The 16,253-nt window shown below is 43.1% G+C and overlaps 3 protein-coding genes across 4 annotated transcripts in view; 1 reads left to right on the top strand and 2 right to left on the bottom strand.

Annotated features, from left to right (window-relative positions):
• The window catches only part of LOC6527190 (nitric oxide synthase), a 34,807-nt gene that overhangs the window by 8,635 nt on the left and 9,919 nt on the right, over window positions 1-16,253 (top strand). For both annotated transcript variants that reach the window (XM_002088248.4, XM_039370329.2), the window contains exons 4-12: window positions 2,627-2,763; window positions 2,870-3,032; window positions 4,867-4,958; window positions 5,640-5,781; window positions 6,474-6,613; window positions 10,216-10,390; window positions 12,317-12,498; window positions 13,285-13,494; window positions 16,011-16,155. In XM_002088248.4, coding sequence (XP_002088284.1) covers window positions 2,627-2,763; window positions 2,870-3,032; window positions 4,867-4,958; window positions 5,640-5,781; window positions 6,474-6,613; window positions 10,216-10,390; window positions 12,317-12,498; window positions 13,285-13,494; window positions 16,011-16,155 — 1,386 coding nt within the window. The remainder of the gene's footprint in view (window positions 1-2,626; window positions 2,764-2,869; window positions 3,033-4,866; window positions 4,959-5,639; window positions 5,782-6,473; window positions 6,614-10,215; window positions 10,391-12,316; window positions 12,499-13,284; window positions 13,495-16,010; window positions 16,156-16,253) is intronic.
• Window positions 6,772-8,049, bottom strand: LOC6527192 (lysosomal aspartic protease). The gene has a single exon (XM_002088250.4). It carries the CDS (start codon window positions 8,011-8,013, stop codon window positions 6,835-6,837), a length of 1,179 nt encoding a protein of 392 aa, XP_002088286.1. The 5' UTR covers window positions 8,014-8,049; the 3' UTR covers window positions 6,772-6,834.
• LOC6527191 (lysosomal aspartic protease) lies at window positions 8,242-9,647 on the bottom strand. The gene has a single exon (XM_002088249.3). It carries the CDS (start codon window positions 9,639-9,641, stop codon window positions 8,343-8,345), a length of 1,299 nt encoding a protein of 432 aa, XP_002088285.3. The 5' UTR covers window positions 9,642-9,647; the 3' UTR covers window positions 8,242-8,342.

The following is a 16,253-nucleotide window of genomic DNA, read 5'->3' as shown; positions in this document are numbered from 1 at the left end:
TGCTCCGGAAGAAAACTGGCAAAATTGGCGTCTCGGGAAACTTATGGCAATGGCTTGGCCGGAAATTCAATTGGCTGGAAAATGTTATTCTTGGGATGTTTCGGTAAGAGCACTTGTCATGTTGCCAATAACTTTTTTATTGGTTAGCCTTTTGGTTAACTTTTCGTTGATGTTTCACATAAGAAGTTGGAAAGTAAGCATGCAACTTTCTCTTAAATGTTTAAGACGATCTAGTGATATCTTTAAACTGGCTGTTTTCACACCTTAACTAAGTAAAAGCCCTTGTTTTCCTGTGCTAAGCTTATAAATGCAATCCGCTCTAGGTTTTCGCTGCTTTACAATCCAAGCAAGGGCATCCGCAGTGCGTTGTTGTCTGAGGAAACATGCCCCCAGGCGAATGAAAACGGCAACACCTCCTTCACTTTCCCGCGCCGAAGGGCATAATTCTGCTGCAAGCACGAGGAGCAGCGAAAAAGTAACCATTTTTGGCGGCCCAGTCCTGCTCCTCTTCGATGGAGAAAGTGCAGTTTCTTGGGGAGATGCCACATGCCACCCAGTTGCAGTTGGGTGGCACGTGGCCCGAGGAAAACCAAACTTACACGCCAAACTTTAAGCTTCCCGCCCAGTAAATGTGTGTGTGTGGGTGGGCGGGAAATCCTTCCAGCGTTTCCTTCGTATTTATTTCGGCAGCTGCAACAATTTCCGGTTCCGCTGCAAATGCCGCTCCTCCTGTTTATATTTACATAAAACAATTTTGGACAACTTTGAGTGCTAACCAGTCCCGCGCTGCCAATTATTTGCATTCCCACCCAGACGGCAAAAATTTCATTTGCTCCGCTGCAGATGGAAATGAAAATGAAAAGCCAGCGCCTTTTCCTTTATGACGTCTTGTTTAGCTTATGAGGTTCTCGCCCACGGAAAATAATAATTTAGCCACTTAACCAGACGCATTCCGCGCCTGATTCCTGCTTATTAGGATAGTAACTCCCATTCCACTTTGCTAACTGACGTATTCTCGTCATGTGTGTCGCTGTGTTTTTGGGTGATGTTTTTGGTTGCCTGGCTCGGTTGCTGTTTGCATTGTGCATAAATTTGTCTTGTGCAGCTGAGTGAAAATTGGCAAAGTTTATGTGGGCGGGCAGCAGCGAAAAGAGGAGGGAATTGCATTTTTGCCATGTGCATACGCATACAAGGCAAAGTATGTGGCGTGCCTTTAAGTTGCAAACTGCACTTTATTGTGGCCAGGACGGTTGCAAACAAGAGAGTTCTAAAATTAATGTGCCTTTGTGGAAATCGCAGCTCAACATTGAAGTACATACGTTCACAAACTAATCCTTTGCCAACTGTGATACTTTGACTGCTATTGCTTTTCAACTTTTACTGCCATTACCACTTTTACTAGCCCTACCACTTTTATTACCTCAACAACTGCTGGGACGCCAGGGTGTTGGAAAGGTATTACATTTTAACAACCAATTCAGATTTGTATGTTATGGTAAGATGCAGCAACGCAAATTCATGGTATTAACTATTTTATATTTAAAAGTGAGCAGAACCTGTAGTGTTTCGCACTTAATATTCTTTAAAAAAGATAAGTCTATACCAGGAAAGTTCATTTAATAGAATATATTAATATTTAAATGTATTAAATTATAGATTTGTTTTGGAAAGCTGCTGAAAAGAATTTTCTTTTTAAATGGACTTTTCAACGAGTTACTCAAGGGTTTTTTAATTGGCTTGGTTTACATCTATTCACTTTACAATTTAATGTCTTAAATTGCTCGCTATTTCAGCAGCTTATGTGTTCTTTACCATTCTTACCCACTAAACTCGCTCGTAAGCTTCAAGAAGCTGCTTTTAGCGCGGCATACACTGCGTATGATTGACGTAATTGTAGCGCGCATAGCCGCATGAAATTTTTTAGTTAGACACTTGCGACACTTGAGCAGTTTTTATGCCACTCTTTGCCAAGCCAATTCGAGGGCTCAACTGCCTGGAAAAACAAACTAATTATGACCGCGGGTGTCTTGGGCGGATTGCGGCTGCTTTTCCACGGAGCAATAGACAGACTGGAGTCGTGGCGTTGAGTAAATTAAACCGTCGGGCAAATAAGCTGAGAAGAAGAAAGGTGGGGAGGAAAGTGCTCGGCAGGAGGCAGGAATCCGAGGTGAGCTGCGGCAGTGGAAATGAAAATTACAACGGCACGCATCATAAAAAACAAACCAAGAAGCGGACTTAAGTTGGGGAAAAGCGCGCAGGAAAAAAACCCGGGCAGGAAAAGCGACATCCGCAATTGACGGTGAAATGCTTTTTAAACGCTCCCTACTAAACTGGGGTGATTCTAAAGGTCCTTTGGTTTTTCTCAACTTTTTTATCAATTTAATTTTCGTACCATTGTGACTCTCCACTTGTTTCTCAACTGTCACCAGTTCGTTGCTTGTATTTTCCCTTCTCCCAACTGCCATTCATGGCCATTTGTCGCTGCAGGGCAATTGCCAATAAAAATTTAATCACCTAAATGAGCAATTACACTTGTTTAATTAAAGCTGTCACAACATGTCACACAGACTCTATTCATTTCGACTTGACGACTTATTTGCTGGGTTCCCTTGTCTATTATCTGCAGATTCTTTCCTGCTCGAAGGCCACCTGTACGAGCAGCATTATGAACATTGGCAATGCGGCGGTGGAGGCCAGGAAACCCGATCTGATCCTGGAGCACGCCAAGGACTTCCTGGAGCAGTACTTCACATCGATTAAGCGGTGAGCTTTACATAACAGATAACTCAAGTACATTTAAGATATAGAGGCACAGGAATATTATATTAAAATGATTTATCTGATATCTTATCTCCCATCTCGAGTGTAGTACATCATCGACGGCCCACGAGACGCGGTGGAAACAGGTGCGCCAGAGCATTGAGACTACAGGACATTATCAGCTAACCGAAACGGAGCTAATTTATGGTGCCAAATTGGCCTGGCGCAATTCTTCACGTTGCATTGGCCGCATACAATGGTCAAAGTTGCAGGTGAGTGCTGCTAATGCTGATTTATGTGTTATGAATCGAAGTTATTTGAGCAAAACCTATGGTAAATGCAATTTATCAGATAAACATCTTTAGGTTTTGTTTGGCAAAGCTACACACCCGTATTTCATGAGGATTAGCTGGATTTATCAGTGATTCATGACCAGAGAGGTCATACAGAACTCGAAAATAGCTTTCATCAGCCACAAAAATATGACAACAATTCATCAAGGCACATTAGGCTTAAACGTATGCAATTCCAAAAAATTATATGGGCAATACACCCGCCGGAGTAGTCAGCCAAATTTGTTAGAGAACAAATCACAGACGAATATATAATATGTGCCTTTGTCTGGGCCACATTATTCTAGATTTATGCGTGTTTCGGGCAAATGACAAATGTCGAAGGCGAGGAGCAGAGTCAAAAAGGAAATAGACAAAGACAAAGCTAAAATTTGAAATGCAAATCCTCGTAAATTTTAATTTACTCGCAAAAGAAATGGCGCCCAAGGCGGAGATTTATTCACATGCACCCGAATCTACATACTCGTATACAAATTATAATGATCACTAGTTGGCACACCAAATGGCTGACACTGTGAGTGTGTGTTTGTGTGTGTGGGTGTGTGTGGATGGGTGTGAGTGTGCCTAGCTAAGTGTAAACCGATTTGCATTTCCGCCTGAATGATTCACGTGTGTTTGTTAGCTGAGAACTCGAGAAGGCAAATCTGATTTCCAAAGACAAGTAGTCACCTTCAGCGCCATGCCAAACAAATGTACTTTGCATTGGCGGACGGATGTCAGTTTCATATTCTGCTTTCAAATTAAATAAAGCTATCTTCCACATAGTTTCAAACGTTATGTTTAACTCAAAGCAAAAAGTTATGTGTTGTAACAAGCAGATACAAAGTACCATAAATATTTTCCATGTTAATTTAATTTTTCGCGCTGACTTTTGATTACATGTACAAACTTTTCCAAAGCTATCCAATACCACTCTGGCGAGACAAAAAAAAGCGGAGAACTTTGCGTTAAATTAAATGAAGTATGTGTGGCATAAGCACTTAAAAAGGGTTCAGTTTTGTGCGCTTTGCAAACTTAATTAGGAAACTCGTTGTACATTGGTTCGCCCCCGACAGAGAAAAACATGGCAAAAACCAACACAGCAGAAAATCGAATGAAAAGGGCTTTCCTTGGCCAGGAATGAATTTCGGTTTCGAGTGGCTTTAACATAGAAATCCCATAAAGCCAACTGTAGGGACTTCATCCTGGCCTAGACCCAAATACAGAAGAGCCCACAAAACAGGTGTGGAAAAAAAAAACAATTGTATGGAGTCAGATAACATGGTGTGAGATTCAGGGTGTGAGTTCAACACTTAAACAGAAATATTGCAAAAAATTCATTGAAGCGAAATAATTGAAAAAGGGTTTCGGTGTGTGAACAAGTTGCGAACAACTCTCTTATGCGACCCATGCTAACACACAAATAAAACAAATATAGAAGTTACACAGAAATTTATGTCACATTTATCATCCGCCCCGTTGAACGAGGCGAATAAAAAAGGAAACATAAATGTGTTGCACAGCTTTAGGGTTTGGGGGCTGGCAACTAAAACTCATGAAAAACAATTGTTTACACTTTTAGTTTTCTGTCTGCAAATGGTGTTGATTTTTTCTAGTTTCCAGCTGCAAGCATTTGAATATTTTTAGGTAATTTTAGCTCTGCGGGAATCGCGTTTTTCCACCCCTCTAGGTGGAAATTTATACATGTTCCACTGAAGAGTGATTCGTTATTGTCAAGCTGATATTTTCATTATTTATATACTATATTTTACAGGTCTTTGACTGCCGGTATGTGACAACAACAAGTGGCATGTTTGAAGCCATTTGCAATCACATTAAATATGCAACAAATAAAGGCAACCTGAGGTAATTGAATTTGTCGGCCAAGTGTTGGCTAAATTAAATATTCATTCATTGTGTTTCTTAGGAAATATGAGTATAGGCTTTGAATGAAAAGAAAAGTGAACTTAAAACACTGGCACACTTTAATAAAAATATAATTAGATATACTCGTATATAAAATGTTTCGATTGAACAATTAACACTCGCAATTACGAATGCAATTTTAAATATTCCCTCAACACGTAATTGCCAGCTCATGGAATTTAGAACGAACGGACAGTTTTGGAAGCCCTCTAATCGTTTTGAGCCGCACATAATTATTAATATTTTCCCATGCTCTTTGGCACACACAATTCTGAAATTTTCAAATAATCTACTCGCTGCGTGGCAGGCGTCGGTGGAATGTTTGCGAAAAGTGATTGCCAAATTATGGGTTTGGCTTGCTAATTGGCTGAATTGAGAGGGTGAAAGTAAAGGGGGCTGCCGCTGCCAATTTGATGCCACGAATAGTTGAGGCACCATCCCTTTCAACTGCCCCATTTGATTCAGTTGGTGTTGCACTTTTGACTTGTACGCACATTAGGGCGCAAAGCGCTTTTGGCTGTTTTGCAAAAGTTTCATTGAACTTTGGCGAACTTTAACGTTCTGGGTACACAAATTGTTTTGCGGTTGCCTTGTGTAAAATAAATTGATTTTACATTTCAGATCGGCCATCACGATATTTCCCCAGCGCACAGATGCCAAGCATGATTATCGCATTTGGAATAACCAATTAATATCTTATGCCGGCTACAAACAGGCGGATGGAAAAATCATTGGCGATCCCATGAATGTCGAGTTTACTGAGGTGCGTATCCAAGAATATGAAACCAGTAGTCCTACGTTATTTCATAATTTATCTTGACTTATCATTTCCTGTTTATTTGAACGCAAAGTTATAGACACGGTTTGAAAATATTTACAATACAGCCAAACAGCTTTTATTTATTCATGTGGCTCTGCGCAATCCACCTATCAATTTACATATCATACATACATGCATAAATATATGTTTTTTCCACAGCCATCACCATATTTACACGCATCAACTGTTTTTGCATTTAAATCCAAGCCTCCACCCCCTTTTCGGCCCGCCCAATTTCCCATGTGGCGACCTTTTGTCGAACCAACAAGTTGGAAAAGGCCCAAAAGCCCACAACAACAGTGGCGGCAAGTTCGCTCTATAACTCGTTGTAATAAATCTCTTTTTAAATACGCAAAAACCGAACAAACAACAAAGCTGTCAATAAATACGAGCACAAATACGGTAGCAGATGTTGGTCCACTGCGATCCATGGTTTCAGTCAATCCGTAGTCCACCATGTCCCACAGTGATGTATTTGCATATAAAACCGAGCCCCAAAGTATCCACATTTATTTTTACACATGTCACTTTTATGCCACTGCCACTGCCGGCTGCATGGCCTTATGCTGATTTTCGATTCCGAATCACATTTGTTTGATGTCCAATCCCATCGCTCTCCTCCATCCATCCATCAGGTCTGCACCAAGCTGGGCTGGAAGGGCAAGGGCAGCGAGTGGGACATACTGCCATTGGTGGTCTCGGCCAATGGTCACGATCCGGACTACTTTGATTACCCGCCCGAGTTGATACTGGAAGTGCCGCTGACCCATCCCAAGTGAGTATAAAGATAGGCCCCCATATGGGGGCAATTACTACAGTTTACTCTCGCTCTGATTTCCATCCAATAAGCCGCGATTATTTATAACCAACTTATAAGCTGCACTCGAAACACAGTTGTTGATTTTTCTAAATAAATTAACTGATAAGGAACACTTCAAATAGATTTTTATTTATTGCACGAATTTCTTATATTATTTCTTTTTTGCGAAGAACTAGTTAGTAGTCCGCCACCCTGGCGAAACCAATCCTTTCGTTGCCCTTGTCGAACACCGTGTAGAACTTGCCAATGAAGACATCACCCAGAATCCAGAAGCTAAGCCCCTCCATGTAGGTGAACGCGGACATGCAGTAGGTTCGGCCATTCTGCGTCAGCCTGACAATGTAATCCCTGGGCGCCAGGGTGAAGATGGTACCACCGATGTTCAGGTTGACCTTGGGCAGGGTGGAAACTCGACTGCAGCTCACGAACGCCTCTCCATCGCCATTGTCGGTGGCGCCCAGCTGGCGATTGATCTTTCTGTAGGCGGCCAGGGGGGCCACGATCAGAGAGGTGCCCGTATCGGCGATGGCTTGGCATCCGTTGCAGAGCACAATGCCATTGGTCTTGATGGTGTTCACTGCGAACTGCCAGTAGGCGGGCACCGAAACGGGAACATAGGTGAGGCTTCCCTTATAGAGGCTCGAGTCAATGCCGCCCAGGATCAGTTCTCCACCGCGAACAGCGGTTCCCTGTCGCTTGAGGTAGAAGGAGATAACAGGCTCATCGAGCAGTCCCTGGGACACCATATTGTCGAACGGCGGAGTCACTCCATCAACGGCGATGGCACTGAAGGCCAGTCCGAGGATTCCAGCGAAAGGGGCATCCACGAAGGTGGTGCCCGGCTCGTTGAGTGCCTCGCCGAATGTCTGATCCTGGATGCTGATTCCCGCAATGGTCACAGTGTCGGTGGAGAGGATTCCCGACAGACTGCCAGTTCCATATTCGATGGCGAACTCCTCACCATTGGCCACATAGGTGCTGGATGCCGCCGAGTTGTACTTGTTGTGCTTCTTGCAGGCGATATTTGAAGCCGGGCAGCTGGAGCTTGGAACCCACAGATTGGCGGATCCGGTGTCGAACAGAATGTTGAATCTCTGCTTAGGGGTTCCGATGGCAATCACTCCGTAGTACTCATTGTTCATGGAGTTGTGCAGCGTTTCGGTGGCACTCGAGGAGCTGGTACTGAAGGACGTCTCCGCCAGGAATGAGTACTTGGACGCCAGCACGGTCTTCTCGGCCTTCACACCTCCATGGGTCTTGGTGAAGTTCTTGTTCAAGTGGAGCTGAACGCGATTTAACTTGGCAGCGGAATGGCCAATACCGACTAGCACCAATAAAACTAACAACTGTCTCATGTCTGCGGCTGAAATTCGACTGTGAATAGATACCAAATGGGCTCGGAATTTAAATAACTTCTGTCTGCTCTCCCGTGTCTTATTGTCTTTCTACAAATATCCATAAATAGCGGAAAAATTTGCCAGTTCTGGATGCTAATGACGTCCACGGGTTCTGTTGGCACACTTAAGCTGACTTGAAAACAGAGCAGTTTTGTCTTAGAGATTAAAGAACTCGGCAAATATTTGTTTCTGGTTTTAGGCATCTTTTTTAATACAAGTGTTTTACAAAAGACGTGTGACGTGTAAAATAGGTCGGTGGACTGGTCGAAAACTGAAACATGAGTGACTCAAGTGAAGTATCTGTAGTATACATCGCCGTAGAAAGAGTAATCGATGCCGTAGCTAGGAGGTTCTCTAACATAAGTGGGGCGATAAATGCCATAAGTTGAGTTCTTCTTTAGTTTGGCGAATCCAATTCTCTCCTGGCCCACATCGAAAACAGTATAGACTGTTCCCAAGAAAATGTCTCCCAGTATCCATAGTAAGTTTCCCTCCAAGTAGCTAAAGCCGGATAGGCATAGGGTTTGATTGTTATCCTGCAGCTTGTAGATGTAATCCTTTGGGGTTAGTGTGTAGGTAGAGCCACCGATATTTAGGTTAAAATTCGGCAGTTTGCATAGATTGCTGCAGTCCACAAAGGCTTCTCCTTCACCATTATCGGTGGCATTCAATGCTCGATTGATCGCGTTGTAGGCTCGCAGGGGAACGACGATGAGCGAGGTGCCAGTATCGGCGATGGCCTGGCATCCGTTGCAGAGCAGGATGTCCCTGACTTTCACCGAATTAACCGTAAATTGCCAATAGGCAGGCAGCGATACTGGAACGTAGTTGATGCAGCCCCTGTAGATGCTCCGATCGATGCCTCCCCAGATGACTTCGCCGCCAGACTGCGAGCTTCCATCGCGCCTGAGGTAGACGGAGAACACCGGACGTTGGACCAATCCTTGCCGGATGATGTTGTCAAAGGGAGTGGTTATTCCGCCCGAGAGAGATGCAAATGCCATTCCAATTATGCCATCAAAAATGACGTCCACAAAGGCTGAACCTGGTTCATCGACGGCCTCGACAAAAGTTTGATTCCTGATTACCATACCGTCAATATTCACCGTATCCCTGGAGCGAAATCCAAGCAAACTGCCCGTGCCGTACTCTAAGCTAAATCCTCCTCCGTCCTCCACGTAGGTGCTCGACGCACTGGAGTTGTATTTATTGTGCTCCTGACACGCCACGTTGGTGCTGGGACACTTGACACTGGGCACCCATAAGTCGGATGATCCAGTATCGAACTGGAGATTAAAACACTGCGGTGGTGTTCCGATACACACCCGAATGGTGTACTCCAGATTGAATCCGTTGGTCAACACCTGCGTGGTTTGCGAGGATTGCTTGTCCACCAGAAAGTACTTGGCCGCCAGCACGATCTTCTCCGCCTTCACATTCGCATGGGTCCTGTTCCCATTGATCTGTCGATTGATGGTCGTCCTTCTGAGTTGGCCCATCGAATGGCCAAGCAGCAGTAAAAATATTGCTATAATTGGTGGATGGCCTACTTGCATGACTGCGTCTTGTACACGAATGTGTCTCATTGCAAGGAAAGCTCACTTAAATAGCACACATAAGTACTCCATAACTCAAAGGTTATATAATTTAGAGTTATATGATTTCCTTTGCTGCTCATTGCAATTGAGCTAAAGCAGCCATGTTAAAATGATAAATGCTGTTGGCTAAGCGCTTTTTTACGTGACATCGTGACTCTTTAATTGAATCAGCTTTATTATGGATTCAAGTAAAAATTCTGGCATAGGTAATGTAAATCTTCATTTGACATTTAGTAAATTATTTAATATAGCACAGAAACTACTAACACCACTTCATTAAACTGCATAATTCTGTATAGAATAAGTGTCTAAATCCAGCGAAATGCGCGGTTCAGTTGGGACTGCAATGTTTAGCTTCCCAATTAGCTTGGCTTCGATGCCATGTCGGGATTATGTCCGACGTACATCAGCTGGTCGGGTGATGGCTTGTATAACCAATGGATTTGCATCCACAATCGCTGCCTGTGCCCACAGACCCAAACCACACCATCCACCCATATCTCCCAATGTGAATCGAGTTGGTGAAATGAATGGAACCAATACTTTTGCTTTCCCATTGCAGATTCGAATGGTTCTCGGATCTGGAACTGCGATGGTACGCCCTGCCCGCCGTATCCAGTATGCTGTTCGATGTGGGCGGCATCCAGTTTACGGCCACCACATTCAGCGGTTGGTACATGTCGACAGAGATTGGCAGCCGGAATTTATGCGACACAAATCGCCGCAATATGCTGGAGGTAAGTTGGAGTAAAAAGACATTCGACCATTGGTATATGTGGGGTAATTATACCCGTTACTCGTAGAGTAAAAGGGTATACTAGATTCGTTGAAAAGTATGTAACAGGCAGAAGGAAGCGTTTCCGACCATATAAAGTATATATATTCTTGATCAGGATCAGTAGCCGAGTCGATCTGGCCATGTCCGTCTGTCCGTCCGTCTGTCCGTCTGTCCGTCTGTCCGTATGAACGTCGAGATCTCAGGAACTACAAAAGCTAGAAAGTTGAGATTAAGTATACAGACTCCAGGGACATAGACGCAGCGCAAGTTTGTCGATTCAGGTTGCCACGCCCACTCTAACGCCCACAAACCGCCCAAAACTGCCACGCCCACATTTTTGAAAAATGTTTTAATATTTTTTCATTTTTGTATTGGTCTTGTAAATTTCTATCGATTTGCAAAAAAACTTTTTGCCACGCCCACTCTAACGCCCACAAACCGCCCAAAGCTGCCACGCCCACACTTTTGAAAAATGTTTCGATATTTTTTCATATTTGTATTAGTCTTGTAAATTTCTATCTATTTGCTAAAAAACTTTTGGCCACGCCCACTCTAACGCCCACAAACCGCCCAAAGCTGCCACGCCCACACTTTTGAAAAATGTTTTGATATTTTTTCATTTTTGTATTAGTCTTGTAAATTTCTATCTATTTGCCAAAAAACTTTTGGCCACGCCCACTCTAACGCCCACAAACCGCCAAAAACTGTCCTTCGCACTTACACTAGCTGAGTAACGGGTATCAGATAGTCGGGGAACTCGACTATAGCGTTCTCTCTTGTTTTAGTATTGATATCCGTCCCCTCCTCCAGTGACATTGTCCTTGTTCTTGTCCTTGTCCGATGTCCTTGATGTCTTTGTCGCTGTATCGCGATGTGGCGCTTATTTCATTATAAGGCCGCATAATGTGCAGAGCACCCGGGAACCGGGGACTCCCCCCCCTTATCATTCCTGCTGTCTCCACATAAAGCCCTTTTTTCTGGGCCAACATTCTTTTTACCCACCAGCTATGTGCCAGTGGGTGGAGGGAGAAAGCTGGTTAACAGCACTTAGGAACGGCGGCTCTTTAAGGCTTGAAAAATGTTGCCTTGGCCAATAATTTACGGACTGAAAACTAAAGCACTCTTATGCATCATATGCTCGATTCTGACCTGCAACTAAATACACTGACACTGGCAATGCATTTAAAATTCGATCGATCTCAGCAGACTAATTAGATTGCAGCAGCATGGAAACGCCATTAGCACTTCTCCAGAAATCGGGCTTCACTTTATGACAGCAAAATGTGCACAGGTGCATTTGTGGATGGAACTTGATAAAAAATATAAAATTATTAGTTTGTTAAATTCTCTTCAATTATTTAATGAAAACGAAATGCAGTTAAGCCGTTCTCATTTACCCGAAAGTGTACAATATGTCTTTAGGTGCGATAAGTTGTTATAACTTATATTATTAAATAAAATAAACTTTCTCTATGCAGCTATGAAATGTAGTTTTAGTGTTTGTATTAAAGTATATAACTAGTGCTTTTCATTAAGATTGAAATGCGTGCGCTATGGCAAACATATTCCATTATTCTGTGGTATTTGTCATCATCAAAGTCAGTCATTTGCAAGCAACAGCTCCACTCGTGACATTCGACGGCCTGTGGCTAAATTAATAATTGACATACCGTGTGGCTTCTGACTCGCAAGTGGCAAGTGGCAAGAGGCTTTGGGCTTTGGGCCACTTGTTGGGCCTGACCACCGCAGCAGTTGGTAATTAATAAATGCTGGCCACAAAACCGAACGCAGTAATCGAAAATTGAAAATCGAAAATGGGCATGGTTATTCGATTAGAGCAATTAGGCAGTAACGAAATTGATTCAAAATTTTTAACTGACCGCAGACGGTGGCGCTGAAGATGAACCTGGATACCCGCACACCCACATCCTTGTGGAAGGACAAGGCCGTCGTGGAGATGAACATCGCCGTGCTCCACTCCTACCAGAGTCGCAACGTGACCATTGTGGATCACCACACGGCCAGCGAGAGCTTCATGAAGCATTTCGAGAACGAGTCCAAGCTCAGGTGAGTAGTGGTCCCAGATCGGCGATTATATCCTGTGTGTTTGTTTATGGCCCGGCTGGGTTTGCATTTATGACACCTTCGCATCAGCATCCGCATCCATATCCGCATCCACATATGTATATTTGTATATCCCAACCGCATGTTTATGGCGTAACGTGTTTTATTTGACTTTACCACGCCCACGCCCACGGCCGCGGGGAAAATCGTGCGGAAAACTCTTTGCAGGTGCGAAAGTAAATTTATCGTTTCCAATTTGCTGTCGCCAGCGTTTATGTAAAGTGCTCGCGAGACACATAAATGCCGCACAATTTGTCAAACTTATTTCATTCTCGTTGCGAAAAGCGGCTGAGTTTCTTTGGTTGTAGGAGTTACAAATATATATTACATTACTCGCATTTCATTTGCGCAATAAGCGCTTTACTTTGTTTATTTATTTCGTATAGTTAGATATCAAATTTCGCAGCCCCTTCCCATTTCCCAAAAATCCTTAAAGTTGTTTAAATGGGCTATTTTAGAATTCCCAAACCAGTCTAAATCGTCTTCCTGTACAAGCACTAAATCAAAACCATAAGCCTCGTGTCTATTTTTATGGCAACGGCAGACGGGGGGCAGCCACAATTAACTTAGTTAATGGTAATCTCCCATTTGGGGCACTAAAAATACTCGTTATTCCAACTGCTGGGCGGGAAATGAGTCCAAAGGATTCAGCCACCCACTCGTCAATTAAAGGACATCACTTACCGTTGCTGTTTCTCTCTGTTCTCTGTTCTCTGTGTTTCTCGACAGGAATGGGTGTCCCGCTGATTGGATTTGGATCGTGCCGCCGCTGTCGGGCTCCATAACGCCGGTGTTCCATCAGGAGATGGCTCTGTACTACCTGAAGCCCTCGTTCGAGTACCAGGATCCCGCCTGGCGCACCCACGTGTGGAAGAAGGGGCGTGGCGAGAGCAAGGGCAAGAAGCCAAGACGTAAATTCAATTTTAAACAAATCGCTAGGTAAGTACTTGCCGTTAACGTGGCGACCTTTGGTGCTGCTCCTGCTCCTGCTCCGGTTCCTGCCCAGACTCCCAGCCTTATCCTGCCCCATTCGGCGGCTGATGATGATGTTGATACTCGCATCCTTGCCCGTGTAATTGTCCCCGTGTGCGGAACGGTGTTCGGTCGTTTTGCCACCGTGTCACACGACAGCATCAGCAGGGATTAGCTTTTAAGTAGATTACATGGATTGTGGTTTATTGCCATGGGGCTTCCTGCTCCGCAGCTCGTCCTTCTCCTCCTCCTCGATTTGCTCCAGTGTTATCAAGTCGCCCGGATAATTTCGTACATTGCATCATGTTTGTTGTTCCCCTTATTGTTATTTTAAATGTTATTTGCCGGGATACTGCCACGTCCTTTCTATCTGAGATCTCCCCTAGATTTAGCAGGAGAATTGGGAACATATGTGCGGCTGAAGTTGATTGTTATGCAAATTTGATGTCCTTATTTTATGCGAGGTAAAACGTTGAGACATTTATAAGTTAGTTTCCGCTTTTACGAACTTAAATTGGAATCCATCAGCAAGAAAGAGAGTTTATTTAAACTCAGTGACTTTGCGAGTTTAAAGTCTAAGCAAAAACCAATGATCCAAACAAATTGGTAGGGATTTTAGCTACCTTGCAGTCCTCACTAAGAAAAGTGCATCTATATGTTTATTTTTCATACATTAAAGGATAATTATAAGTCAAATGAATGTGTAAACATATGTTGACAAATATATAATATTTAATACAGAAAAGGCTTGTAATCAACTCAGTATCCGATTTGTAAACAAATGAACGAAGCTGAAACTATCGGATTTATGCAAATCCGAACAAATTATTCATTTAGCATTGGCTGAATTGCATTTAATCCTTACACCTATTCATGTATCCATCCATTAATCGGCTGCTCAAACAAACATCTGCGGTGAGCCCTAACAAATAAAATCAATTACACAATTAAGCAGGTTGAAAAAAAACATATGAAATAATGAGAATTGCTGTTAAATAAAGCGTGAAGAATTATAATGATTATTTAACGACCGCACTTTAAATCGCAGCATGTTAATAGCATTGTCCACACCAGCGTATTTTACATGCTAATTAATTTTAATTTACTGCAATCAGTTCGGTGAAGCCAACAACATGGCCATTGCATTGGCCAACAAGCAACTGCCAAATGGCGTTCACAAATTCATTAAAAAGTTATCAATTAAAAGTGTTGCAACTGCACATGTACGGCCTTCCATTAAATCGACGCCTATTCGAGGGTACAACTTTTTATCAGTGCTTAAATGAAATCATTCGTATTTACGTACGAGTATTTACGTATTTATGAGGATATACATATCCGCACATATATCCTTGTTGGGATGACAGGCCGTAGACATAATTAAGTTTAATTGTTTCAGCACGCGCCGCGGCTCTTAGCTCTGATGAGATGAAATGGAATTAAATCAGCGCTGACATCGACAACTTTATGAAAATGAAATTATATTCATGCTCGCACAAAAGTGTGCAGTGAAATGCGTGTGGATGAAATGGGGAATGTGGAGATGGATGTGGAGGAGCAGGAGACGGAACTCCAAGGATCGAGAAGTGGAAGTGCGTCGGGCACGAGGTGCTGCAAAGTGGAAGTGCCAGACATATTGAATTACATTTAAACTGCCTATAAGCATCCATTTGCCCTCTTATCCCAAAAAGTAGTTCCCTGCCAGCAGCAGACTGAAGCCAGCCGGCGCAGAGCCAAGAAAACAATGGCATCCCAAAGGAAAATAAGAAATGGGAATCCTCCATGCTGAAGCTCGAACTAGGGAATACCCTACACTGATACTCATACATCTCAGAGTTCTTAGAACGTCTTTGTTGAAAGTAGACGTAACTCAATGAGTAACTAATGTATTTTATTCTGAATAGAATTTATGTAAGCCATTTACCTTTAGATTCTCAATAGAATGCCAAGTAGGCAAGTACTCAGTTAATATATAAACACAACTCTTTAATAATAAATACAATACAGCCAAAGGGATGCTGAATAACGTCTGGCATTGAAGCAGCCTCTCATGTATTGGCTTTTAATTTTCCGCAGGAAAATTCCTCGACTTTCATTGTGTTCCCTCGCTGTTCGCTGTGCATAAAATTTTATGCGATCCTACTTTAAATGTCGAAATGAGGGGCGCGAGGGAAAATCGCATCGTCGGACTTTATGCAATAAAATTCTTTTTCGCCCCTTTGATTATTGACTAACCATGTGTGCGGGTCCTTAGACGAAAATACATGTGTGTGCCCCACTTGTAGACAATTTTCCAATTACGTGGCATGTCAATCAAAGTGGCTATATCAGCCGGCGCCTCTTATGTTCTACATATGTTATGGTCTTACCCTCGACAAGAAGGCTTATGGGTCTAATGTCTATGGATGCTGGACGTGCAGCTTTAAGTCATTCACCATTTGGCCAAATACACGAGCTAAAGATTCGTTCTCACTTCGTTGCAGGGCTGTGAAATTTACATCGAAACTATTTGGACGCGCCTTGTCGAAACGCATAAAGGCAACCGTTCTATATGCCACCGAAACTGGCAAATCGGAGCAATATGCCAAGCAACTTTGTGAACTACTGGGACACGCATTCAATGCACAGGTGAGTTCAGCACGAGATATTTAATAAAAAAAACCCTACGAAATGAACATTCCAGCTTGACACTTTTGTAGTGAAAGTTTCAGTTCGCAGGGGTTTCA

The sequence above is a fragment of the Drosophila yakuba genome, chromosome 2L (assembly GCF_016746365.2).
Source record: "Drosophila yakuba strain Tai18E2 chromosome 2L, Prin_Dyak_Tai18E2_2.1, whole genome shotgun sequence".
NCBI classification, from domain to species: Eukaryota; Metazoa; Arthropoda; class Insecta; order Diptera; family Drosophilidae; genus Drosophila; species Drosophila yakuba.
This window is presented reverse-complemented; position numbering and strand designations above follow the sequence as displayed.

Excerpts from the sequence above, each read along its gene's own strand:
- LOC6527192 (XM_002088250.4), bottom strand. The coding sequence starts at position 8,013 with ATGAGACAGTTGTTAGTTTTATTGGTGCTAGTCGGTATTGGCCATTCC.
- LOC6527191 (XM_002088249.3), bottom strand. The coding sequence starts at position 9,641 with ATGAGACACATTCGTGTACAAGACGCAGTCATGCAAGTAGGCCATCCA.